We start from the raw sequence: 27229 nt of genomic DNA on the forward strand, positions 1-27229 counted from the left end.
AGACTCCACCACACTCCTTGGCAGCAAATTCCACTGTCGAACAGTTCTTACTGTCAGGAAGTTCTTCCTAATGTTTAGGTGGAATCTTCCCTTCCCACATTGGGCTTTATGTGAAACTTTTGTTTGCAAGCAGATATTTTGAGAAAATAAGTATTCAGTCAAAAGTTTCTATTAAAACGGCTTTTATTGTGCAGATTGTAGCCTTGGCTGTAGAACATGCAGAATTAAAAAAAAATGTGTCAGTTATTATACTTTGTAAGCATACAATAGCTATGTAAATATCTTGGATCAGCAATGTATTTGCATTTGGGAACTTTTTCTGGGTACAGAGTTTATGCAATCAATTTCAAAGTGATTTTCCTTAGGTAAAGACAAAATAAGATCTTGTTTTCATTATCACCAAAGGTGTGTCTCAATACTGCAAAAATATATATCTAATAGTACACTCTCGCTTATGTACATAGTAAAAATGTAAAACTATAGCCAGACCAGTGTTTGTTTTAAATGCAAGAAGAGAGAAATACTGTAGCTACTAGGCTTGCAATTTATGTGCCAAAAATAAGGGATCCCTCAAATCTTCTTCCTAATTTTTATAGACCTGTTAAAACAACTCTGCAGAAGCTATTTAGTGTTACTGGAAATTCATTGGCATTTTCTCATCGGCTTCGGCAGTGACTTGCATCCTGAGTAAAAGTTGACTATATTTTCTCGGCTGCTGCCAACTTAACAAGGTTTTGTGGCAAACAAGCACAGCCTTGGCCTTCATGAACAAAATGTATATAAATATGTAGAAGTTTTAGCATCCTTGCAACCAGATGCAAGGTGGCTTGGGCATCACAGGACAGTCCTCTACATGTAGTAGTTGCACTGAGCTCAGTGGGGTTACTCCTGAGTAAGCAGGTACAGGATTGGAGCCCTAGTATCCAACCACCAACAGTACAATCCTGACCATGTCTACTCAGAAGTTAAGTCCTATTGTATTCAATGGGGCTTCCTTCCAGGAAAACAAGAGTTGATATTGCAGCCTCAGTCTTTTCCAGGTGATGAACAAAATATGGTTACCCCCATAAAATGGCACTGCACCTGTTGGAGGAACAGCACCTTTCCTAGTGCACTACTCACTGATTTTATGTTAAAAGGACAAAGCAAATTCCACTATTTAAATAACAGTGGGAACGTGCTCGATGTTGTGTAAAAATGAAAACTAAATGTAAGGCCTTTAAAAAAGCTATTAAAACAGTGTTTCCTATCAGAAAACTTGAACGTCCCCTTACTCACTTGTCTGAGAAAGAACTGGATTTCCCCAGCAACAGAATATTCCTGGTTGAGTGTTGGGGAAATGTGATTTCCTTCAAGCAGGAATCATTGCCATTTGGAAAGATGCACAGATCTGTCCATTGTGTGATAAAATGGACACCACAAAGGCCACATTGGCCGAGCAACGATAGTCAGCATGGTGCCTTCATGACATAGGAGCCAACTCCTAGGAGATGTAGGGTCTTCAGCCCCCCCCCTCAAAGTTGATGGGGAGTGCCATTCAAATAATGTGTGGGCACCGTCTCATGTGATTATGCAGGGTAGGGCTTACCTGTGCCCCCCAATATTTTATTCAAGTTGGCCCCCCTGCTTCATGATGTTGCTGGACTTCAACTCCCAGAATCCCTGGCCATTGGCCATACTGGCCAGGGCTGATGGGAGATGGAATCCAACAACATCTGGAGGGCACTGGGTTGACTATCTGTGCACTAGAGTCCAGTCTTCATGGCACCTGGAAGATCAGTGAAATCAGCTGCATAGCCTGGGCTGCCCTGACTTCGGCTGCCATGGCAATATGTATGTAGACACCCTGTGAAAATGATGGGGAAACCACTTTCAGAAAAGAAAACTGAGAGTGGTCTCCAGTAAGCCCTAGCGACGAAAGTTGCCTGTGTATTGCAAGCTGGGCAGTGCTGGTCAACAACAGGTGCAGTTCTGCACAGGAGCAAAGCAACCTGATTCAAATGACACACTGGGCTGGGGGATAAACGAAGGCAGGGACTGATGTCTGCAGCAAGCGTTGGCCTTAGCAGGGCTGGCCAGGAGGCGAGATTCGGACTCCACTTTCAGCAGTGGAATGTCTTGGTCCCAACGAACTTAATGGGGCCCACTTCTAAGTAACATGTTTAGGATTGTACTGTTTTTTTAAAAAAATGTTGAAGCATTCATATTGCGCCAAGAACTATGCAAGGTATTATCGCTAATAATGCTTGGCTGCCATCTGGAAGCTGCTACAGACTTTATGCAAGGTTGCAAACAAGCCGTTCACTGGGAATGACCCCCAGCAAAAGGAAGCTCAGGCTTTAGAATTCCTCAGTTTGGATACTTAAGGAAGTTTATCCCAGTTAACTCCACCTCACAGCTATTTTTTTAAAAAAGCAGCAGCAACAAACAGATTTCTTGCAAGGCTGAATAAGACACCTTCTCACCACAGTTAACATTTACGGCGAGGGCAAAATCTCCAAGCTGGTCATAGCACAACATCATGTTGCAGAGGGTTTATTTCTGTCCCCCCCCCCCATTCACTGACAATTTCACACAAATTACCTCCATGAAGACTTCCTGATTGATGTGTACAACTCAGCTTAGGGGGGGGGAAGGGGGGGAATCACAATGTGGTACATAATGCTAAAGCCACTCTTGCGGTGGATTAGTGTGAAGTAAGCAAAGCGTGAATGGACCAGCAACATGCTGACCTTGGCTGAAGAGGGGATTTTAAAGAGAGCCCCTTGTACAAACAAACCAAACCAAAACACCCTTCCAAACCCAGTTCGTAGTTGTCATGACGGCAGGAGCTGGACACACCTCGTCCCTCTGCTGTACTGTCGGCATATCCGCTTGGAACCTTTTCTTGCATGTGTTGCTGAAAAGTGTACTTTGGCATGCAGTTAATAGTAGCTTGGGCGATTATCCTCCGGTACAAACAGCGTCGCAGGGCGTTTGCTGGTTTCACATGGGGACCCCCGGTCCAGAAAACAAATCCACAATGCATTTCTGGCTTGGATTCTGACCTTGGCTATTGACATCGGCCGGAACCACACCTTGATGATGAAGCATGTGTGGTGCATTCCTGCAAAGCTGCACATTCGATCCCGGGCAGATCTAGCGTGTCACATGCAAGATCCATCAATATGGAATTCATGCCACTGGGTTAGACGAACGATTCCATATTCAAAGGCACTAAGGTGGCTCCTTGTGTACTCCTTTTAGTGACATGCGATAAAGATCTGCAATGAATCTTTCAGGAGGAACCACAAAAGCAAATCAAAGGCGAAGCAACAGCTGTAGCATCTTGTGGGCAGGGACAGCTGCCTGGGTTGAAGGCCCTACCCTAAAGGCATTTTTTCTCTTTCTGTGTGTCTCTCTCTTCACCATATATATATATTAGTTATTTACTTAGATCTATCTGTGTGTAGCAGTTAGATGTGGCCCACTACAGTAAAGCGCTACAGTCGACAGACAATACATCTGAAAAAAGAACATTCTTTTAAAATCTGCCAGTTTGTCACGTCCATTATGCTGCAATAGCTTTTAGATCCTTTTTATTTTTTTTGTCGCTCACAGTAAAATCAAGGGCAGCGTTATAGCGCTGGAAAGCAATGTTTCGGTTCTTTATTTTATAGCGTTGTGAACTGAACTTGCAACAAATGAACGGAAAGGGTAAGCAGAACATGAGTCAGTTCGTCAAAGGGTCAGCAAAACAATGGGCAGCTAGGAATGGGAGAGCAGCAATTTTTATATTTGGCCTTTTAAAAAAAAAATGCAGATCCCTCCTGAAAAAAGAAGGGAAGATATAATTCCAGGAGAGATTAAGAAGGGGGGAAATTTGGGCAAGTGATTCTTTGCTGCACTCAGGTTGGTTGCTTCATTAGATGACATGTGCCAGTTGCTTTGTTCATCGTTGATGTAGCCTTGGGACTGGCACAAAAAAAATGGAGGGGAGGGGAGAAGACCCTCCCTTCAGGCTCCTTGAAACGTCAGTTATGCTTCTTTCCGTACTGTTGCTCTGATAGAGCTGAACACTTTGCCAATAGCCTCGTAGAGCGGGTCACAGAAGGTGTGGATGCAGATAGAATAGACTCGGCCAATGCACTGGATCTCAATCAAGTAGCTCCTGATGCAGGGCACCACTGCCCAGATGTGGAGGAAGGACAGAATGGCAAAGTAGATGCCCCAGATGAGAGCCATGGGGATGCCAAAGAGGGCAGAGAGTAAGCGATAAAACCAGTATTTTGTCACAGTGAAGGTGGTGAAGCTTGCCTTCCAGACCCCATCGAAACTATGGGTCCCCTCAGGTTCGGCAATCACGTCTTCGAAGTCAATCTGCAAACGAAAGGTGACATAAGTTCAGAAGGGAAATCGAAAAGCGACAACCAAGCCTGCACCTATTCAAGCCATCAAATCTGACAAATAAACTTGACAAGGCACTTCTTTCACTTTGAAGACTCAGAATAAGTAGCCTAGAAGACCACATCTGGCCCTTGGACCTGAGATTCCTCACCCCTGCTGTATTGGATTCAATACAAACAGCTTGTGGCATGCCATAAATGTTCAAAGTATATGTGCATTTGACAGTTCCAGTGCTTTTTTTCTAAAAAAAATGTTTAGGAGTACTCTCATTTTCCTACTCATATTGAAATACTGCCCCTCGATGAGGCCAAACTTAGATTTACAAAATGTTTAGGGGTATGCGTACCCCTGCGTCCCCCCCAGAAAAAAGCACTGGATAATTCATTTCATTTATTGTAGTACTAGGCCATGTGTACACTATGCTGTTGAAGCTCATTAGAAGCGCAGTCTTTCCCTCAAAGAATTAGGGCACTGTAGTATGTTAAGAGTTGCTGGGAACTGTAACTCTGTGAGGGGTAAACTACAGTTCCCAGAATTCTTTGAGGGAAACTGTGTGCTTTTCATGTCCTTTAAAGGTGTGGTGTGTACATAGCCCCAGTGTATTCTGTCATGAAATGGCTTTTGTTCTGGTCCTTTCAAACTTCAGGGTCCAGCTTACTTGAAAGTTACATGTAGTTTGGCCATTAGGAAGAACTACCCTTCCTTTCTACTTGAGGGGTTCTTGAGTCCTTTTTTCTAACCAACGAAAGAAAGGTATCCACAAGGAGTACATATTTCAGAAATGCCAAAATATCCACAGAGTCTGTCATAACATTTCTTTCTGCGAGAAAATTCACAGAAACATCTTGAAACAAAATAGCTCATCCACATATCGCACGAACGCATCTTTTGATATAATCCACAGCACAGGATATTTCTTGCCGCCAAAATAACCAAATAGGGGAAGTACGTCAAGAAAAAGAAAACACAAAGGCTCAGATCCACTGAACTGTGCATGGATTCAGAGAACACACACAGGCTTTTCTGTCTCCTTTCCATTGAGGCTCCAACACACACACACACACGCCAAAAAAATAAAAGTAAAAAATTAATGACCCCCTGCTATACAGGAATCTTTCACCCAACATGGGGCTTGAACCCACAACCCTGAAATTAAAAGTCTCATGCTCTACCATCTGAGCTAAAGGCATTTTCACAGCACCTCAGAGCAGTGGCGTAGCGTGGGTTGTCAGCACCCGGGGCAAGGCAAATAATTTGCGCCCCCTAACCTGGGGCAAGGCAAGTAATTTGCGCCCCCCCCCGCTGCACTGTCCCTCCCCCAGATAGTCCCTCGCTCTCTCTCCGCACCGCACCCCACGCCTGGCACCCCCCCCTCCACAGTGGGCGGCGACCCGACGGCTCGGATCGGATTTGCACAGCCAGCACTGCAGTGAGAGAGAGTGAGTGAGCCAGGTAGGGGCAGAGAGCTGCGAGTGCGAGCGCGCCCCCCCCCCGATGTTGTGCCCGGTGCGGCCGGCCCCCCCGCACCCCCACGCTACGCCACTGCCTCAGAGTTCCAGAAAGCTTCTGCTGGGGATCTTCCTATTCCCCCAAAACAGCCCCGGAAGGAGCTGAATAGCAATTCTGCGGCAAATACAGCTTACATGTCCTAGACAATTATTTACCTCCCTTATCGCTTACCTTTCAACAAACATGGCAATCTAGAATAAACCTCGATATCCCACCTGTTATTTTGAAACAGGATTCTATCGCTAACAGAACAGTAATTATTTCCTCTGAGCATTACAGACTTCAAGACATTTGATGAATAGGCTTTGTGGGAATGCAACCTGATTTCTCCCCAATAAGCAGATTCAACAATAAAGACTCAAAAGTCTGCATAAACGTGGTTGATGTCCACAGTGGTTAGTCTTGAAGGTGTGAACCATACACGCTACTACATGTAGCAGCGACAAATCTAGTAGACAAATCCATCACTATGTTAGGCCACTTTTGAAATACTGTGTGTGTTGCATGTATATGAGAGTGTGCAAATGTGTGTGAAGGCAGAGTTAGTGCCAGTGGCAAGCTGTGAAAAAACAAAAATTCAGTTTGTACACTGCACAATAAATGTGTGCAATAAATTTAGTCACTGTGATGATATATTCGAGGGGTTGAGGACCTATGAAAGGGTACTGTAGGCTAAGACTCATTCTAGGTTCATGTGTTGACCTCAGTAAAAATGTTGATTATTATTACTAGGCACTGGGATGAGGCCCTGCAAAAAGCCTCCTCTAATATCAGCAGAATGCTCTTGGGGATGCTTTCAAAGCATTTTATGCTGTAGTAATGACATCTTAACTCATCTAGAGGGACAAAGCCAATACAGTTAGTCAGGTCCCCCTCTCACCCCAATACTGTACATCATGATATCATTCCATGATGGCCGTGCTGAAGAAAGCTTGATGGACCTGTCATCAAATCCTTAATGCATATGGTAGGTCACTGTTTTTGGCGTCATTTTAGATAAGTGGTGTCAAACTGCAGGCAATGATCTAGTTCAGTTCTCTACCATCCAATGCAGAACAGAGCATTTCAATCAAAACAGCTGGATGGGGCAAAGACACGAGAGTAGTAAAAAGAAGCTTTAGTATATTGTGTTCCCAGGCACAGAAATATTAAATTCTTAGTTTCTTTATATACCATGTAGTTCATGTAGTGTGGGTGTGGGTGTTTCAACCGTTTTTAAGATTATGTCTGTTAATTGCCTTGGGGCATATATGTGGAAGGCAATTCTAATTTCTAATAACAATAACAATAACAACAACATGTCTGAGTCCTATTCCTTATCTAGTTCTTTAACCACCACTCCAGAGAAATGGCATATGCTTTTGCTTGGTCGTTTTTGGGTTCCATTTCCAATCAGTTTTCCAAGCAGCTATTAAAAACTTAAAGCTGCATGCTGGTCATGCTCAGAGGTAGGCAGACACCTGTTCCTTAACAGGACATGTACACAGGGGAATTTGCTGATTCTGTAGCTTCCAGGAAATGTTGCGGAATGAGCACAACTCATTTGAAATGCTGTTTTGCATGTGTCTCTTCCATCCCATTTCTGTATTAGTCTGTGATCTTTCCCCCCCGTAAAGTCTGTATAAAAATCTACATTCATATCAATGTATGCATTACTAAGCATGTTTTATTCCTATAAATGCATTTTGGTGATTCTTATGAATGCATTTTGGTGATTTTTCAAGCTGAGAACTGTACTGCAACACTTCAAGAAGTGTGAAATTCGAATGTGTTCCAGTTTGTGCATTCGTACAGAGGGTGCAAATCAAGTTACTGTAGTTAGCTTGAAAATGTGGAGAAAATGAAGCTCTCTCTCTCCTCATTCTAAATTGACCAAGGTAAAAAAAACAACAACACACTCCATAAAAACCTTTTGCTGGGGTCAAGGTTTTTAAATGGTACGATCATCTCTTCTTCATCCACAACCCATTTCCTGATCTCAATACTGGTTGGCTTCCTACCATTCAATTTGGTAATGCCACTTGTACAACAGCTTTTGTTCACGTTTGTTATAAGAAATATTAAAGCGTGGTTTTGCATATGGTCCCGTTGCTCAAATGACTTTTTTTTGTGTGTATGTTTTTAATGAATAAATATGCAGAACAATCCTAAATTTGTTTTATTGGAAGCAAAACCCTCTGATCTTACTAGAACTTTCTCCCATAGAAGTGTGTTTAGGACTGTAGCCAAAATAAAGGCCTCTGAATCTTGGGGCGGGAAAGATCCACCAGAAAGCTGCAGAAGCTTAAGGAAAGTTTGAATTTTTGTTGAAGACCAGCAGGCCTATGCATTATAAAGTGAAAAGGGAAGGTATGTCGAAGAGAGGAATCTTTCGATGCTGGGAATTCTTGCGCAGGTGCACTTAGTCGTGCTGTCTTGAATTCAGCTGCAATCTTCAAGGTGTTAGGATTTAGAAACCTTTGTAAAATATGCAGAGTGGTGCCTTTGCAATGTAATTAAGTAGCAAACCTTACTGGGATTTCTGAAGTAAAATCCCAAAGGAGAAAGGGTGCTTCCTGCCTCTCTACCACACTGCTATTGCTCCTAGCGGTTAGGTCCTAGATATTACTACCAAGCTTGCTATGCAAGTTTAGTCCTGCTGCAATCCCCCTTTCTAAGTAAGTAGAGGAGCCTTAGCCTTCTTGTAAGTGGGATGGAGAAAAGATAAATAGCCTCCCTGGGTTCTGGTTGGGTGAAGGAAATTAATCCTTCTTAAAGCTCCAATCCTATATACCTGGGATTAAGTCCCTCTGCCCTGAATGGGCTTTACTCCTGAGTAAACGTGTACTGGAGTGCACTGCTAAATGTTTGCAAAATGTTATCTTCCACCATGCCATCATGATTAATCTTAGTTTCAGAGGAAGTAAGGTAAAGGTAAAGAGACCCCTGACCATTAGGTCCAGTCGTGGCCCATTCTGGGGTTGTGGCGCTCATCTCGCTTTATTGGCCGAGGGAGCCGGGGTACAGCTTCCGGGTCATGTGGCCAGCATGACTAAGCCGCTTCTGGTGAACCAGAGCAGTGCACGGAAATGCTGTTTACCTTCCCGCCGGAGCGGTACCTATTTATCTACTTGCACTTTGATGTGCTTTCAAACTGCTAGGTGGGCAGGAGCAGGGAAAGAGCAACGGGAGCTCACCCTGTCACGGGGATTCAAACCGCCGACCTTCTGATTGGCAAGCCCTAGGCTCTGTGGTTTTAACCCACAGTGCCACCCGTGTCCCTTCAGAGAAAGTAGTGCTGATTTAAATTATATTAGGAATCGCTGTTTTCCTGAGGTCTCTGATTATCAGTGAATTAATTCATACCATTTGTAGGTGGCTGCCTTCATCTCTAAATTTACATAAGATATGGGGAACATGTGACTCTCCAGAGGTAGATGGACTCTAACTCCCATCAGCCCCAGAAAGCATGGCAAATGGTCAAGGATGATGGGAGTTGTAGTCCAGGAAAAATTCAGTGCTAACCGTTCCCTACCTATGGCTTCCATTATAATCACCACCATTCTCTGAATGACTCTGTGTGTGTTTTAAATACTTCATTGTTAAATAGGACCATCAGAGGATGCTGCTGTTTCTGACAATAATAAAAATCTGTCATGTTCAAGGGCAAATAATGCATCCTCACATGCTTAATGACCTAAACTGTACAGCTGAAAACAGATAAGATTATTACAATAGGGAAAGATTTTATCGCACTCGTGTTCCCATAGAGCTCAGTTTCCTTTTTGAAACAATTCACTTGGAGCAAATATGCATTGCTCATAAAATGACCACAGCTATGAGTCATGGAAGTCTTGCTGCAGGGAACAGGCAGGCAGGGGAGACAGATCAAAATTGGAATGCCACCAGAGAATGGATTCACTTTCCTTAAAAGGGGAGAAGTGGGTTGGGGGGCTTTTTCTTAGGCTCTGTGATTATATTATAATTAGAAAGCCATTAAGGATCATTTGGAGAACCTTGTAAATTATCCTGAACTGAGAGGAAACAAAGAGCCTTACCACGAGGTGCCAAAAGCTACAGAGATTGTCGAGCAAGTACTGGAACGAGCCTGGGTTTTTTCTTCTGAACAGATATTTCCCCTTTCCTTTGGAACATACACATAACCAGCAGACATCCGGATGTTCAACTTATCAAAGGAACGCTGTAGTTGGAGAACCACAACAGGTCAACACCCACATATCTGCAAAAGGTATCAAGTGCAGGAGAAGAAGGTGGGATTGATTTTGGACCGAAGCATCTGCAGTGGGAAAAGCAGCCAGAGATCCAGGGGATCGGTGTGGTCTCACAACCACACAATCCAGGTACAATGGTACCTCTGGTTAAGTACTTAATTCATTCTGGTAGTCCGTACTTAACCTGAAACTTTTCTTAACCTGAAGCACCACTTTAGCTAATGGGGCCTCCTGCTGCTGCCGCGCCACTGGAGCAGGATTTCTGTTCTCATCCTGAAGCAAAGTTCTTAACCTGAAGCACTATTTCTGGGTTAGCGGAGTCTGTAACCTGAAGTGCACCCCGCCGCGGGGATTCGAACCGCCGACCTTTCGATTGGCAAGCCCTAGGCGCTGAGGCTTTTACCCACAGTGCCACCCGCGTCCCACTGTATATAATCCTGCATGCTGGTTTTCCCCAACATAGGTGCAGCCATGTGGCTGGGGTTGATGGGAGATGTAGTCGAAAAACTCTGGAGTGAACTAGGCTGTGGAAGACTGACTTACTCTATTCCGAGTGCTAGACATCAAAGAGCACTTCCCTTATGATCATTTGCAAATATTGTAAATATCTTCTTTCACTCGGAGAAGGGGACATAATATCTGACTTAAAAACTGTGCAGCCAAATTGCATTTTGTCGTAGGCTGCCTACACACCACACATTTAAAGCTCTCCATGTAACCCCCCCCCCCCGGGGACTGTAGTTTGTTAAGGGTGAGGGGAATTGTAGATCTACAGTTCCCAGGATTCTTTGGTGTGTGCATGTGCTTGAAATGCACGCTGCATAAAGGGACATTTATAACTTCAGCTCCGGTGCTGTCCTTTATAAATCCTAGCATATGAATTTGACAGGCGCAGACCAACCAAAAAGAATGCGGCACTTTCACCTTTAGCTGTGATGGAATCTTTCCTCCTTCCTATTTTGAGAAGCTGAACTTATCAGCCAGCACTTTGCTGAAAACTAAGCAAGCGCGCTAGATATAAACAAAGCTTTGGGCCATATTTATCCTTCGTGTAATTCATCCGAAACCCATGAACCCTACATCCTACAAGATATTAGTCTCTCAAGTGAGGTCTAGGGTTTAAAGCCATTAACAGAAATGTCCTGGAAGGTAGAGGGGACTGCAGTCCATTGAAGGTCCTGAGAACTTCGAGGTTAGCAAGTTTATCTCTGTTTCAGTGGCATCGGACAAAAAATGCAATCATGTGTTCTTGTTTTAGCCATGCACAGATAAAGTCCAAATGCAGAATTCTCTCGTGTATTGTTTCTGTACCCATTTTCATTCACAGAACATCCATAAACTAGAAAGGCACATGCTCAGTCAATGTAACATGGTATGTATGGCAAAATCCTTGGAGAGGTGCTTGCATTTGGGATCACACCTGCTATCCTGACTTACAGGTGTGCAAACAGACTCCACAGTGGTACCTCAGGTTACATATGCTTCAGGTTTCAGACTCCGCTAACCCAGAAATAGTACCTCGGGTTAAGAACTTTGCTTCAGGATGAGAACAGAAATCGCGCGGCAGTGGCACGGCAGCAGCAGGAGGCCCCATTAGCTAAAGTGGTGATTCAGGCTAAGGACAGTTTCAGGTTAAGAACGGACCTCCAGAACAAATTAAGTACGTAACTGGAGGTACCACTGTACCACTTGCAGTGGTACCTCTGGATGCGAACGGGATCCGTTCCAGAGCCCCATTCGCATCCTGAAGCGAATGTAAGACGCGACTGCGTGTCTGCATGTCACGTTTTGCCACTTCCGCGCATGCGCGTGATGTCATTTTGAGCCTCTGTGCATGCGCGAGCAGCAAAACCCGGAAGAAATGTACTCCATGTACTCCATTATTTAAGCTGAAGTGTATTCATCCCGAGGTATGACTTTATGTGAGTGGTGACTTTGCTTTTTGATTGGTCCCAGATCACACATGCAGCGCTCATAAAACTTTCCTTTAGGCATGTTCCCCTCCATGCATGGATAGAATGTATGAAAAGGGAGCAGATTGCATCCACTGCCTCAATGGACACGCATAGACCCTCACTGTCTCTTTCCATTATGCAGGAAAATTCCTTCTCTCCCACTCAATCAGTGCATGGAAAAGAATATGAGAAGAGGGCCAAGGTCCTTTGAAAACATTTATTTATTTATCCACAGCAAGTCCACAACTTACACACATTGAACTCGTGCACATTCAGCTTTACGGACTTGGCAAATATTTTTTAAAAATTAAAAAGGGGGCGGAAGCCGGGGGGAGGGGGGAAGGCTGGTAATCCCACCTGCCACTGCACCCCATATGTTTTGGCTATACTCTATTTTGGCTTTAGGCGTGATCCCCGGAACATAACCCTTGTGTAGGTTGAAGGCTTGCTGCATTTATTTAGTTATTTATTGCATTTATAGTCCACCTTTCTTCTCCAAGGAGTTCAAGGTAGTGTATGCGGTTCTCCCGCTCCTCATTTAATCCACACAAGAACCCTGCGAGCTACGCTAGGCTGAGAGGCAATGCCTGGCCAAGGTCACCCAGTGAACTTCATGGCTGAGTAGGGATTTGAACACATGTCTCCCAGGTCCCAGTCCAACACTCTAACCACTACACCACACTGGCTCTACATGCAAGTGAGGAGCAGGGGGAAGGAAACTAGTGAATGACTATATATGCCATGTTGAGCGAACAGGACTAGATAGGATGCCCTCAATCTAGTTTGCCGACGTATGCTGAAAATTCTATGATAAGCAAACTGGAACCTGTGGGAATAGCTGCAACTTCCCTGAGCCAATCAGGGATGCCTATTCTTCTGACCTTCCCAGCAGCCTCCACTCTGAGTACAACTCTCTGACAATCTTTGTCCATTCCCTCTTGCATACTCAGAGCAGAAGCATGCATACAGGAGTGGTCTTGCTTTTTACCAATACTGGCGGAAGGTGCTTTCATGCTGGAATTCAAGACACAGCCCAGGCATTAAATGTTGCTTTCCAGAATCCGATACTGAAGCTGGATCTGGATGTTATGCTGTAGTGGGAAAACCAGATGTGTGAGCGGCTTGCACACCAACCTACTTTCTGGGCTTCTGGCATAATGTCTAAAGGGGTGTGTGGCATATACTCCCCTTGGACAGAAATATGGGTACCATATGCTGAGACAGACGGATGTCAACAAGCCATTTTTGGAGTCTGTCCTGGGTGGGCCATTGGCCTTGCCCAATAAATTGCTGTTTTGACTTTTATGCACATGGTTTACACGTAGCTATAGCAAGCAAACATTTTCCTACGGGGATATGACTCATGGGCACGGGCAGTGAAGTGAAAACCAGTACATAAGGCTTCAATTATGCTGAAAAAACCAAGGCATAAACAAAATTAGTCCTTGATCCTAATCAACACCGCCGCTGGTTCATTCCTTGAGGAACAATTCTTAACGTCCAAGATAAAATTCTCACTTTTCTATCAGGGCGCCAAAGTAAAACAAGCGACCCACAGATATTACCGAGCTGGCCTCTGCATCAATCAACGAGTCAGCAGAGCTTAGGTAATTTTAGGAATCCTTGGATTTATGAAAGCTAAAACGACAAATAGAAATATATTGTAATATGACCTGTGAACTGAAGTTCCAAATCTATGTCTGGACATTAGTAAATCACCTGATTTTTAAAATATATGTGAGAACCTTGAAAACTGACATGCACACATGCAAAGAACTTCCTGACAGTAAGAGCCGTTCGACAGTGGAATTTGCTGCCAAGGAGTGTGGTGGAGTCTCCTTCTTTGGAGGTCTTTAAGCAGAGGCTTGACAACCATATGTCAGGAGTGCTCTGATGGTGTTTCCTGCTTGGCAGGGGGTTGGACTCGATGGCCCTTGTGGTCTCTTCCAACTCTATGATTCTATGATTCTAATGTCCTAAAGCACTTTTGGGATGGAAACTGTGTGTACAGTGAATGCACACAGTGATGGGAAGGGAGCTCATAATGGTAAGCTGCACCCCAACTTATGCATATTAACTACACCAGATGTGGGGGACATCAGGCTTGAGCGGGGAGGGTGCCATTGCAACCCTCCAAGTTTTCCTGTCCAGCTGTTGAAACTCTTTCCAGACGACATCCCCTCCCTAAGCCACACCCCCTATACTCACACCACTCCCCTCTCTGCCTCTGCTCCACGCCCTCTTTAAGTGCATTTGCCTGGCTGGAATCAGTCTGGTCAATTTGCCGAGCTGTGGACTCTGTTGATGCAATTTCCTTTCCCCAGTCAGTGCCTCAAATGGCGGCACCTTCCTGCATCTGCTTCTGGTCCAACCCTCTACTGCTATCTTGGAATTCGGCCTTCTGTTTGGCTCCACTCTGCACTTGTGCCTGGTGCTCTGGTCTTTGTCTGGCTGGCCTGTCTCTAGCCTTTCCAATCCTTGCCTGTTTGTGCCAGAAACTGGCCACAGCCCGTGTCAGAGTTAGGCCAAGGCCTGATACAGGGAAACTGAGATGTAGGTGGATTTTGAAAACAATCTTCAAAACCTGTCATGATGTCATGGCTCTGTGTGTGATGGGGAAGGGCCAACAGAGGATGTGCAAATGATTTCTGTATGTGTCCCGGCTCCAGGGCCTTGTGGTAAGTGGAGGAAACCTGACTCTGGATAGCTCAGCTGGTTAGAGCGTGGTACTCCCTCAGCCAATAAAGCGAGATGAGCACCGCAACCCCAGTCACGACTGGACCTAATGGTCAGGGGTCCCTTTACCTTTTTAGTGAGAAGAGAAGCTGCAATTTTATCACATAGCCTATACTAAGCAAGGGAGTGCGAAAGGGGATCCAATTCAACTATTTCTGCTTATGTTCTATTTCTCAGCCATCCTTACAGGCTTCTTAAAGCATTCCCCCTAAAAACAGGAGGAAACCAATAATAACAGTAGCGTAGCATGGGTTGCCAGTGCCCGGGGCTCAGCAGAGGGGGTGGGTGGGAGGGAGGTAAACGGATGGAGTACACATATCTATTCAATTGCCTTACGGCATCTCCATCACCCAGGAGATCCGCAGCTGCAGAGATAAGAAAAGAAGAGTTGCTACATTGCCTGGAGATGTTGCTTCCTGGTTTGCATAGAGAAGCCGTTTTCAACAGAACCCAGCGATGGAAGCATGCAGTTGTATTAAGGCAGCGCCGGGTGTTGAAATTTTGTGCCCCCTAACACTTTTGCACCCGGGGCAACTGCTCACACCCAACAACCATAATTCCAACATGGCAATAGCAATCATCATAAGCCAGTGCTAAACTGCAAGGGCTAAAGTCCTATCGGAAATGGTTAATTGTAATAATTTCTGTTATACAGACAGAAATTGTTGTTTCACTTTGCTTTCGGACATTTTAAGTCATCGTAAATAAACACAAATTTCAAATCTGCCTAGATGTGCAAATAATGCCACGCTCTCAGATGCCAACATACCTATTGGGTAGGTGGATCTCCAGACCAAGAATCTGGAATATGTTTAATCCTGATGCGAGTTGAATTCCACACTGCTGAAATAGCTGCTTAAGTGGATGGCTCAAATAATTAGCTGCACTTGAGAAACAGCCTGATGTTTTTGATCATCGGTATCCATGTGTGAAGTCTGGTGTGGACCTTGGAGCCTGATGCTTGGAGCCAGACCCTCTAAGTGTCCCTATTTTCCAGGGATGTCCCTGATTTAGAGAAGCCATCCCAGTTTCTGATTTGATCCAGGAATGTCCCACTTTTCCTTAGGATGTCCCTACTTTCATTGGAGAAATGTTGGAGGGTATGGAGTTATCCGACCCCCGAGCCGTCTGAAGGCAATCCTGTATAGGGACGTTTTTCAATGTTTAATGTTTTATTATGCTTTTATATATGTTGGAATCTGCCCAGAGTGGCTGGGGGAACCCAGTAAGATGTGCGGGGTATAAATAGTAAAATTATAGTTACGGAATGGGACATCCCCATTTTCTTTGGAGAAATGTTGGAGGGTGTGCTAACCTGACTTCCTTGTAAAGTACAACACAGGGTTGCAGCCTATGTTTATGAAAACAAACACAACCCGAAACACGCAGAAACAAAGTTAAGCACCAAGTTGCAGGCAACCGTGAGTAGGAGTTGCCGGAGGGAACGCACACAAGGGCCTCTTTCACTTTGCCCCATCGTTTTAGGAGGCTGGCATAATCTAGAGCTGGCTGTGATTAGGGATACGAAGAGGCAACAAGCGTCCGGGGCTACATTTAATGATTCAGAGAAAGGCCATGTGTGGGAGTAGGGAGAGGCTGTGCTTGGGGAAGGAACAAGAAAGCATTGGAAAAGCAGAGAGACTATGGCATAAATCCTAATATATATAAACGGTGCACATAAACTCTGCAGGCGTTAGCAGATTCTTTGTACATGTAAGGATGTGTAGCCACTGTTACCAGAGACTTGGAGTAGCAAAGGATTTTGCAGTTCCTCCCTATCCCCCAGATACACACCCTTTATGCGCTGTGCTGTGATTTTATTGTACGATTCCTTTTTTCTTTTTTTTGAAGTCCTCCATCCTCAGGTGTTGGGTCAGATCATGCCTGTTTTAAATTTCTGCTTTTAAAATGCAAATTTCAAGCCTTTTCACTGACACTGGGGGGTTATAATCAAAGGGCAAAAGAGGAGAATAAGTGAATATTTATTTTGCTGATTTCTAAAGCAACTTGAGTGTCTTCTGGGAACTATATATTATGATTTTGTAAGGAACGTAAAAAGGCAAAGGAAACTATGGCTGCATTCCTGTCCACGGTTACTTGGGAGTAAGTTCATTGAACTCAATAGGGTTTACTTATGAATAGGCTAGGTATGGGTAGGATTGCAATTTACATTGGATTGTAAGAAAAAAATCTGCCCTTCCCCCCCAGAATTTACGATTGGGCATCCATTCCACACATCCATTCTTAGGAACAACCAAAATGCCGCAAAATGCCGCTCAGTTGGACAGAGCATGGTGCTGATAACGGCAAGGTTGCAGGTTCGATCCCTGTATGGGGCAGCTGCATATTCCTGCATTGCAGGGGGTTGGACTAGATGATCCTTAGGGTCCCCTCCAACTCTATGATTCTATGAATCATTTTAAGTTCTGCAGAAGTTCCAGAGATACCAAAAAATTGCCCACTATTTTGAAACATTTTGGTTCGTCCTAATAATGGAATTGTCTGACGGTGGATAACTTTTTTTTTTTTTTTTAAGAAAATGTTCAGGTCTGGCTTAGTCTTCAGAAACAGCCTGATCAGATGGTAAAACTGTAGTTTGTACCACTTCAGACTGCAGTGTATATGTGTACATGTTTCAGGAGTTCTTTCTATATATATGCGAAACAGCATGCCAGGGAGAAGGTTATTCAAAGACCCTTCCCAGCTGCTATTTACTTTGGTATGGGCAGAATTTTCAAATACATATGCATATGGGAGAGCATCAGATCCACACCATACACTTAACCGTGAAGTGCATACTGGACACAATACCAATATGTGCACCCCCTGCCCATTAAAATAACATAGTGAACTAAACCTAACTGAAATAGTGAACTAAAGCTTTGTGCAACCTATAGAGAGGTTTGCATGTTTACCTTATTTCACCTAACTTATTTTGCTTATTTATGGGACTGTCTCTCCTGGTATGCCCCTCAGAAGACCTTAAGGTCCATGAATAATCATAGTTTAGAGGTCCTGGGCCCTAAGGAAGTCAGATAGTCAGATTATCCTCTACCAGGGCCAGGGCCTTCTCAGTGATGGCTCCGACCTGGTGGAATGCTCTGTCCCATGAGACCAGGGCCCTGCAGGATTTAACTTCCTTTCGCAGGGCCTGTAAGACAGAACTATTCCGCCTGGCTTTCAATTTGAACTTAGCCTGATCTTTTATTCCCCTTCCTTCCCTCCCTCTCCCTCCCCTTTTTATGAAAATTACTTCTCCCCTGGTCTCCTCACTGGCCCAAATAGGACTAATTTAGTCAGCTAGCCCTGGTGATCATCTAATGTTTATTGGATGGATTCCCCCCGCAAAAATAAATAAATGATTTTTTTGTATTCTGAATTTATTGTTATTCACGTTTTATACTGTATTTTATGCTGTTTTTTTGTGTTTAAGTGTTTTAAATTTGTTGTTAGCTGCCCTGATCCCGGTTTTCTGAAACGGGAAGGGTGGGATATAAATAAAAAATTATTATTATTATTATTCTATGAGCCATGAGGAGGAGCAAGGGGAAATGAAGCCAAACCTCCTAAAAACCCAGGCAATGCCACCACATTCAAAGTGGCCAGGGCAGGAGATAGCAGCCTGGCACTTTTGGGCAGCTGCCAGGGCCCCAGAACCATGCCGGAGTCCACTGCCGGTGGGCCATTCTTACAGCCTGGCAGTCTGTGGAGCGCCAGGTAGCTAGATCTAGCCATCCTTCTCTTTCCTTCAATGCCCCTGGGTAGGCATCACTTTAGGAATTGTAGGTGGATAGAGCCAGCTGCCCAATACTGCCAGTGCAGCCAGGTAAGCCAGCTAAGGCCCACTGACACAGGAAGGAGGCTCACCTGAGGATACAGCCCCCTTCTTGCCCTGGCAGTGGTTACCAAGCTAAAGGAAGCACGATCCTTTCAGAAACTTGTTTGGCTTCCTATTACTTGTATATATCTCACCTCTGCCTCGAAGCTTATTTGTCTTCTGCTTTGAAACCTCAGGTGCAATAGACTTTTATGTAGCACCTTGCAATGCACATCGCGGGAGCACATCCCCTGCTTTTTATGAGTTACGAGGCATTTTTAAAAAAAATAAAAAAATGCTGAAGCCATTTGATGAACTGCTTACAGAGCAGATTCCTTGTCCCCAGCCTAATCATTTGTCTTCTGTGGTTGGCTTTGCTTTTATGGCACTGTGTAGGTGTCAGCACGGAGCGAGCAACAAGAAATGCAAAAGCTCTGAACAAATAGCTAAAATGCTCAGAAATGGGCGTGAGTGGGGTAGCAGGATTCAAAGTTAAAACAGGGGTGTGACACATGCAAAAACCAGACTTTGAATATAGTTTTTTTTTAAAAAAAAAAATTATGGCAATTAAGCCTGGTTGCACTTTTGTATTTTGTGTTAACAGATATGGAAAAATGACTAATCCTAATTTCCATACTATCAGTCGCTAGAACTGCCATTTCACCTGAAGGTCACAACACTGAAAGCTGGAAACGTCCACGTTTTTAACCACTCTTGTTTGTATGACCACAGGGTCAGGATCAACACCAGTCATCCTCAAACAGCTGCTGGCCCTGGGATACCTGGGCTGGCCCTGGAAGCCACCTGCCATTTTAAATTTCCTACACTTCACTGCAGAACCAGATGCTGCATTGCTCTGGGGCATTGTGGGAAATTTAAAATGGCAGCCAAGGGCCCGGTGGTTGAAAAGGGTGCCCACATTTCCAAAGCTCCCTCAAATCTGGAGCCAGCCCCGCACTTAGAGGATGATCGGTCTATTTCTAGGATCTTGAATATACACCTTCAGGGTGACCTTATTATTAACACTTCAAGGGCTCCCCTCAGGCTTCCACTGAGATAAATACCCCAGAACCACATAGCAAAAAGAGGACTGTCGGACCTTAATTACTGATACACGTTGGTGCTATGACCAGCATTGACAGTCGCTATGGGATACCATGAGCCATGCTGCGACAGGCCTGAGTAAAGAAGCTGTGGTTTGAAGCAAGAGATAAGCTGTCTACCTTCCCCTTAAACGTTATTTGACAGTCAGTCTGGCCAGGCTGCTCCCTTAAGAGATAATAATATTTGTGATGTGTATATTACTTTCTTTTTGTTGGTATGCTGAAGCATGAGTGATTCTCACATCTGCCACACCTGGGGGAAAAAATTGCACCAAGTGAGGCCTACCCAGAACTCCACATTCCAGGAAACCAGGGCAGTAGCCACAGAAAGGCCTGTATGGACCTGCTCCCCTCAGAAATATTCCAAGCTCTTGATAGTTCAGCTTATCTCTTTCCCACACACCAAGTCTCTAGCACTTTCACTTTGTGGTGATATAAGGGAAAATGTAAAGACAGTAACTACTGGCTAGAATTGTTGCTTCCATGTCTTAGTGGTCTGCCTAGTTAATCTGCCTAGTTAATCCGACAGGATAAATGACATGTGCTAGGTCCTCGTTTCCAAATGTTATAATAAAATTGCATTATTTTATTAGTGTTTAATACAAGTAACTCCTTTTATACATTTAAGGCTATCTGTAGGGATATTCTTCTGGTTGCAATTATATCATCCCTTGGTTCCCCACCCTGTGGTTCTCAGTACCGTATTTCTAGCTAGAGGCGTGAAGGGAACCTATGTCAAATAAACAGGGCTACAAACTCAGGATTAGCTATGTGCACTGGAAAACAGAACTTGATTTATTCATTTCTAGGCCAAGTACCATAAAGGTTTGGAAATATGGCCACCCTGTAACTTTCAACACAAACAGATTATGTGGTGAAACTGTTCCTAGGCATCATATCTGTTGAAATGGACTCTAGTCCACACACGTTTATGGCACAACAGCTTCGCTAATCTTAAAGGTGCCACAAGTCTCTTGGTTGTTACTTCAAGAGGGTTTCATTTCAGAGTAGAGGTAGATGCTCATACATCTGAATGAGCAAGTCTTCCCACAAATATACATGAAGAAGTAAATTAAATTTGTGGAAGAATGGTTTGAAGTCTAGCCACTTCCCTGACATGCTCATTTTCTGCATTCAGGATTGAGTTTTTGTTTTGTTTTGTAGAGCAGGGACAATTCATACACACACAGCTTCTGTGTTTGGTCTGTTGTTCATACAGACCAGCCCTCAGCTGGATACAAAGCTTCAGCACTGCATTACTGCTGCTGTTCCCCAATTACAGCCACCTAAAGGGCGTTTTCCTACAGCAGCAGTTTGGATATGTAACTGCAAACTAACTGCTGCATGTAAATTATGAAAATAAGAATCTTGAGTTGGGGAAAATATCTTTTGTTTCTGAGAGGGTCCACTATCTGAAGTTGTTCCCAATGCTCTCATTTTCCTTTGGGACGCAGGATATAACTGACATCTTTGATCTCTCCCTTGAGAGATGCTTGCAAACATTTCCTTAAAGATATGTGCTTTTTCCTCATCAGTGATTGGCCTCCTATTCCCAGTAGGATCCATCTTTTTTTTTCATTCTGTAATGTTGTTGAGAGCAATCTAGATTCCTTTCAGCCTTGCACATATCACTAATCCTCAGAAGGTTTTGTTGCTTTGGGAACTCAGCTGATGCTGAAGAATGAGTTAGAAAATATGTTATTCTCCTCACTCCCTAAACACTCCCCTTCTCAGGCTTATTTTCTCTTCCTAAAAGAGAAAGATTATATTATTTATTCAACCTGTTTTCTTGTGCTTTGTTTTGCATGATTCTTTAACTTTTGCAGTTTTTTTTTGCAGGCCAAAGTAGCCTAATAGTGAGAAACCTAAGATATCAAGAGTCTAGTTCTATGCAAGTTTGCTCAGAAGTAAGCCAATGGACTTCTGTCACTGAGCTGTGGCCCTTTCAACACTTTAGATTGAATGATGGGGCTTAGAAAACTTGGAAGGTCTGGTTCTGCAAGCAAACATACTGTTGCTAATCAGCCTATAGAAAGGAGCTACTTCCTACCTCTACGCCAACAGAATAAACTATTTTTCTCCACGATACCTCCACTAGGCAGGTGGAACCTTACAGATATCTATCTGAGACAGAAAATGGAGAATCACCCAGCACCTGGGATGGGAACAAGTTCCCCCATCCTAGATGCAAAGGTTTCTTCTCTCACTCAAGAGGCTGCATGATGTAGCACTGCAACATCAGATTGCTTACAATGAGTGAGTTGCAGAAATATGTTTTTCCAGAAGTTCAGCAAAACTTGGACTACAAACCATCCTTGGCCATCACATCTGCAGCATGATGTGCCTCTGCCAGGAATGGATTACATCCATGATTTCCCCTGACCTAGATGGGCCCTGATAGTATTTTCCATTGACCCAGATACATTGGACTAGTATAAATGTGACATTTACAAAATTAACAAGAGATCCAGAAGGGCCTTTGCTCCAGTTCACTTAATGACTTCTCCTTTTGGCATTTTTAGTTTGGAAAAAGGATCCCCCGCCCTGCCCCCCTTTTATCTCCATTGGGTAAGGCAGATTGCCTTTGTGCTCCCATCTGTGAAGAAAGCAATGCTTTGCAAAAACGATTCCGTGGAAAGTCAGGTCCATATGACAGAATAAGCACACAAGTGAGGCTTGCAACAAAATGTTGAAAAGTGCAATTCTCCTGTTTCAGGGTTCCAGCCATGCAGCTACCCTTTCCAGGAGACTCCATTCCATTTGCCCACCCTTCCAGTTTTTAGTAATACTCTAGCTATGCATGAGAACAAAGGAGTCAACTCCTAGGGGCCAAGCCCCTTTGATCCTCCCCAATACAATATTTGAGGGGGTCAGCCCCCCCCAAATCGATGAGCATTGCCATTCAAATGGTGTTTGTGCACCCTCAATATTTTACTCAAATTGGCACTCCTGCATGGGAGCAAAATGCACTGCTTATGTTAATAGGCTGACACAGCAACACTCATTTTAATATGCATTATCCGTCATGCCTAGAAATCAACACAAACATTGATCAAAAGTGCAGTCCCAAGCAGGTTTACCCAGAAGCAAGTCCCAGCAAGTCCAATGGGACTGAGTCTCTAATACAGGGCCAGATTTAGGTTTGATGAGGCCCTAAGCTACTGAAGGTAATGGGGCCCTTTATATGTCCAGCTGTCCTTTGTCAGCAACAAATTGTCACTGGTTTTTGTGTTGAATACATGCTATATAGACCTAATACGCATCCAAAGCCATATAGAAATGAGCAAACCAGTGATATTTTAGGGAGCAGGCTGGCAGGCGAGGCTCATTACTTACATCATAGGAGCCTACACAACACAAAACACTGTTGCTGTATGTAGGTTTTATTTTATTTGTTTTTTATCTTATATTTTGGAAATGTACGTCCAGGTTTTTTCCCCTTTAATTTTTTTTGGGGCCCCCAAGAGGGTGGGGCCCTAAACTATAGCTTGTTTAGCTTATACGTAAATCTGACACTGCTGTAGTATGTGTGTTTAGGATCGCAGTCCAAGAGTGCAATCCAATGTGTGTGTATTGAGAAGTAAGGGCCATTGTATCTAATGGGGTTTATTCCCAGGCAAGTGTAAACAGGATTGCAGCCTTTTTCCTACAGAGACCTAAACAAATGGCTTTCATGCAAGAGCTGCTGCTGCTGCTGCTCTTTTTCACTTACAAAGGTACTTTGCGATCTATGACATGTTCGCATTCACATTACTGCGAGGCTATGGAAGGGCAGCTGAGTTTAAAAAGCAGGGACTTTTTTTAAAAAAATAAAAAAGCAGGGACTTGTCAGAAGGTACATAATCCCTCCATGAAAAGGGGTGGAGCTTGTACCCAGCTCTTCCATAACTATGTTTATCAAGCCTACCACACTGGAAAAATCCAGTAAATAGCCTTCAAATGAAGGCTCCGTTAGAAAGTAAATAGGAAGAACCTTCCATTTCTGAAACAGGATATGCTTCCTTCATGAGATTTTCTGAACATGCTGTTAATTTATTAAATGTTTGCAAAGGTACTGTGTGGAGTTCTTAAACATTCTAGCGGACAGCGAATGAAAGTATTTTGCTAAAGAGCAATCACAAATCTGATCTGTTTCCTTAGAAAGCCCCCAGCACCATCTGCTTTTTGGGCTGATTTTCCTAACGAAAACCAGTCCTCCTTCAAGCATCCCATACCAACCAGTCTCATTCTCTTCCCCTCCCCACCCCCACCCCAGCATGTCTTCTGATCAGATTCGGATGGGTTCCCCCTTTTTTTGTGGGTTTGAGAAAAGTTCTGGACTTCCTACCTTGACCACATCGTCGTTGAGATGCTTGGGGTCTCGGTCGACCAGGTCAATCTCTTTGGTGTGAACGTCATGGAACTCCTTCTCGTTCATTTCATCTGCCATGGCCTTGTTGTTGGGCTTGTAGATGTTGCCTTGCTCCCTGATGGTGATGGGCGCTGTGTAAAAAAAGTCCTGGAAAGGGAGGGGTGTGGGGAAGCGGTCAGTGAATCCGATGCGACTACTAAGTGAACGGCGCGGTCCTGGGAAGGGGATGGACGTCCAAAAAAATCCCACTCGCTCATCGGACGTTCAGAGAGCGGCTGTCTATGCTGCACTGGTCAGGGAGAGCGCGCGGAGCCTGGGGAAACTTCATCCAGCGAATGCCCCAGAGGCTGGCTTTTTAAATGGACAGAAAGTATCTGACACCACACCCCTCGGTACCAGGCAGAGCCGCGACTCCCGCTCGCGCCGCCAGGGGTCCTCTCCTGGCGCGCGCAAGAATTGGGCAGGTTTGCAGCCGGGGAGGGCGCAGCCGCCGCGCCCCTGTTCACGCGCTTGGAGAATTCGCAGCTTGGAATCTCCAAGTTTCCTCTTGCAGGGAGCTCTCCCTTAATAAAGCAAAGGGGGGGGGGACCTCCCTGCCCCCAACCGATCAGCTGGGACACTTGGCACCTTGCCTGCCTCGCGTTTCACGCGCAAAGGAGTACTTTGCGCCCTTGCGCTGCCTGCCACCCGGCGCGCCATCGCGCAGCCTAACCCCACGCGCGTTTGCATTCGACAGCAAGTTCCAGGAGGCCCGCTCATAAGAAAGAGCGCATAAGATCGCAGCAGCGGCCAGCATTTTCAGTGGCAAATGTGGGCACCCTAGTAAGCACCCCAGGGCACCCCCTGAATGCCCCCAGCAAAAGGAGAAGGGAAGGCAAAGGCGAGACGAGACGGGGATGTAAATGGGACAGAGGACAACTCCCCGCACCGTTGACTAAATAACCCCAACATGTTGGCATGGAAGAGCGCTCCTTGCCTTGGGAGGAAGGCTGGATGGGGGAAAAAGCGTCTCCTGCAATGAGGCCACGACGATTTAACACCCCTCGTACTCCGGATCCGTTAATCCAGAACAAATACCTCATCCTTGGGTCCATTCAGGAGTAAACCCTCACATGCGTTAGGATTCATCACTGAATGGACGGGGGGGGGGGGAGGACACAAGACGAGATAAGTGTTAGTACGGGGCTCTAAAAGTCCCTCTAATCGTGCCTCCCTGGAATGCCACCCATTCAAAGAGTCGCTTGCTTGACAGCCGTCCCTCACTCCGCTTCCTCCTTTTTTTAAAAATAAAATAAAATAAAAGGACCTTTCTAAAGTTAAGGTGAAAGAGTGCTGTCCCGACCTGACCCACAACAACCCACAGATTTCTCGAAACCCATTCAAATCTGAATGCTCTTGGCGCAAGTCGGTTGGGCTGCGCCGTCGCCCGAAGACGAGCCGCTTTCGTTTTCAGAAAATCCGAACTCCACGCCACTCTCCAGACTAGCAAACTGCAGCTCCCCTTAAGAAGAAATGCCTTTTGCACACTCGTTACAAGTTTAGCTTTGGAGACGCTCTCCAGTAGATTCCCTCTCCTGCCTTGTGAGAATTAACCGAGACCGGGGTGGAGTGAGAGAGAAACCCCAGTCCTTTCTTTGCACTGGGCAGTGACAGAGAACATATTTGCAAAACACACCCCCCCCGAAAAAAACCCAACAACTTACTCTAGAGTTTTCCCTAAGCCTGGGTGGGCGCCACTACAGCCTTGGAAATGCTGCGAGGGAAGCGGTTTAAGCAGGAAGACTCTCTCTGGGAGCGAAGGGCGCACGGAGGGAGGCGGGGGGGGGGGGAGAGAGAAAAAACAAGTGCCCGTCCAGGAGATCAGATTACCAACACAACACAGACAAATAACCCCCGATTGCCCTGAAAACAGGCTTTGCAGTTCCAGCTCTGGAAAGGGCTCCACCGTGGAGAGCAGGAGATAAGGGACGAGCCAAGAGCACTCAAGAGATGGCTGGCGCAAGCAGGTACTCTGTGCCAGGAACGCAAAGCAGCTTCGCGAAAAGAATGAAACATTGCAAAAGCATGCCCTACCTCGGAGTCTACGTATTTGCTCCCAGACATGCTGTCCTGGGCTTGCTCGAGGCTTTGCGGAGGGCGTTACTGACCGGTAATTTAAAAGATCCGACGAAGGAAGATCCGGAATTGTTGGAGTGGGGAAGAAAAAAAAAACTACCGCGCACGCACACACACCACAACCGCCCCCCCCCCCAACAACGCACACAAACAGAAGACTGCCGAGTGGGCGGTATCTCTAAGTTAGAGTCCTGGCTGGGCGCCAGGGGTTTGTTCTCCCCGCTACAGCTCTAGACTTGGAGGACAGGGCTGGTAGATTTCGGCACATCCCCAAGGCTCGAGGAGCAGCGCGGAGTTGGAAAGGGTAAAATCCACACAAACAGGACGCGCGCTCTGCGCTCTGCTGCTCATTTCCCTCTTTTTGGAAAAGCCTCAGGCGATGCTTGTTTCCTTGCCAGTTGCAGAGACCGTAAAAGTACACACATGTGCACGCTTATTCCCTGAGTTATCCGAGGGCAAGCGGTTAGCGTCTGGTTAAAGAAAACGGACGCCGTGTTGACTTTGCGCGTCCGGGTTTTTTTAAAAAAATTGGTTTGGAGAAAGAAGAAGGGCCTTTCCCGCTTCCTTCCAATCGCCGCCTCCCCGTGTCTTGCGTGGTTTCCCCATGAACACCAGAAGCCTGATCCAGTCAGGGTTTATGAGCGATCACGAGGATCCTTGGTGCTTCTGCCATGGAAATAAAGAATAATATAATACATGTGGATTCATGGGGCTTTCTTTTACATTCACCCGAAGTAACAGTTTCAAAAGCTTTTTTCTTCCATGCAGCAGCTTTTGCCTCCGAAGTTTGGAGTCATCTGTAGGTGGGTGACAAAAGGAAAAAAAGCATGCCAATAAACAGCCTCCAGATTATGTGTGCCCTATTATTATTATTATTATTATTATTATTACTACTACTGATGCTGATGCAAACATATCGGCAGTGCCAGGATAAAAAAGAAGAAGTTTTACTAGGATGGATTGTATTTGTCGGTAATTATAATAAAACCAGGAACAAGGCTTGGGCTTTTACAATGTACATGAAGGGCCAAGTCCTGTCCCTTGTT

The 27229-nt window shown here is 45.0% G+C and overlaps 1 protein-coding gene across 6 annotated transcripts; it reads right to left on the reverse strand.

The window, feature by feature from the left end:
• Positions 1-165: 165 nt before the first annotated feature.
• On the reverse strand, positions 166-26791 carry CAV1 (caveolin 1). Of its 6 annotated transcripts, none has more exons than XR_014502125.1 (4): positions 26142-26791; positions 24045-24215; positions 1370-4359; positions 166-1282 (listed from the first exon to the last, which is right to left on the reverse strand). XR_014502125.1 is itself a non-coding variant. In XM_083400119.1 (3 exons), the coding sequence occupies exons 1-3, from the start codon at positions 26169-26171 to the stop codon at positions 4018-4020; spliced, it is 543 nt and encodes a 180-aa protein (XP_083256245.1). In that variant the 5' UTR covers positions 26172-26773; the 3' UTR covers positions 166-4017. The 6 variants fall into 6 exon arrangements, 3 of the variants coding, with proteins under 3 accessions (XP_083256245.1, XP_083256246.1, XP_083256247.1); XR_014502126.1 differs by having other exon boundaries at positions 25772-26151; XR_014502127.1 differs by lacking the exon at positions 26142-26791 and adding an exon at positions 25411-25687.
• Positions 26792-27229: the final 438 nt, after the last annotated feature.

Source organism: Podarcis tiliguerta (assembly GCF_965153285.1).
Source record: "Podarcis tiliguerta genome assembly, chromosome: 10".
NCBI lineage: Eukaryota > Metazoa > Chordata > Lepidosauria > Squamata > Lacertidae > Podarcis > Podarcis tiliguerta.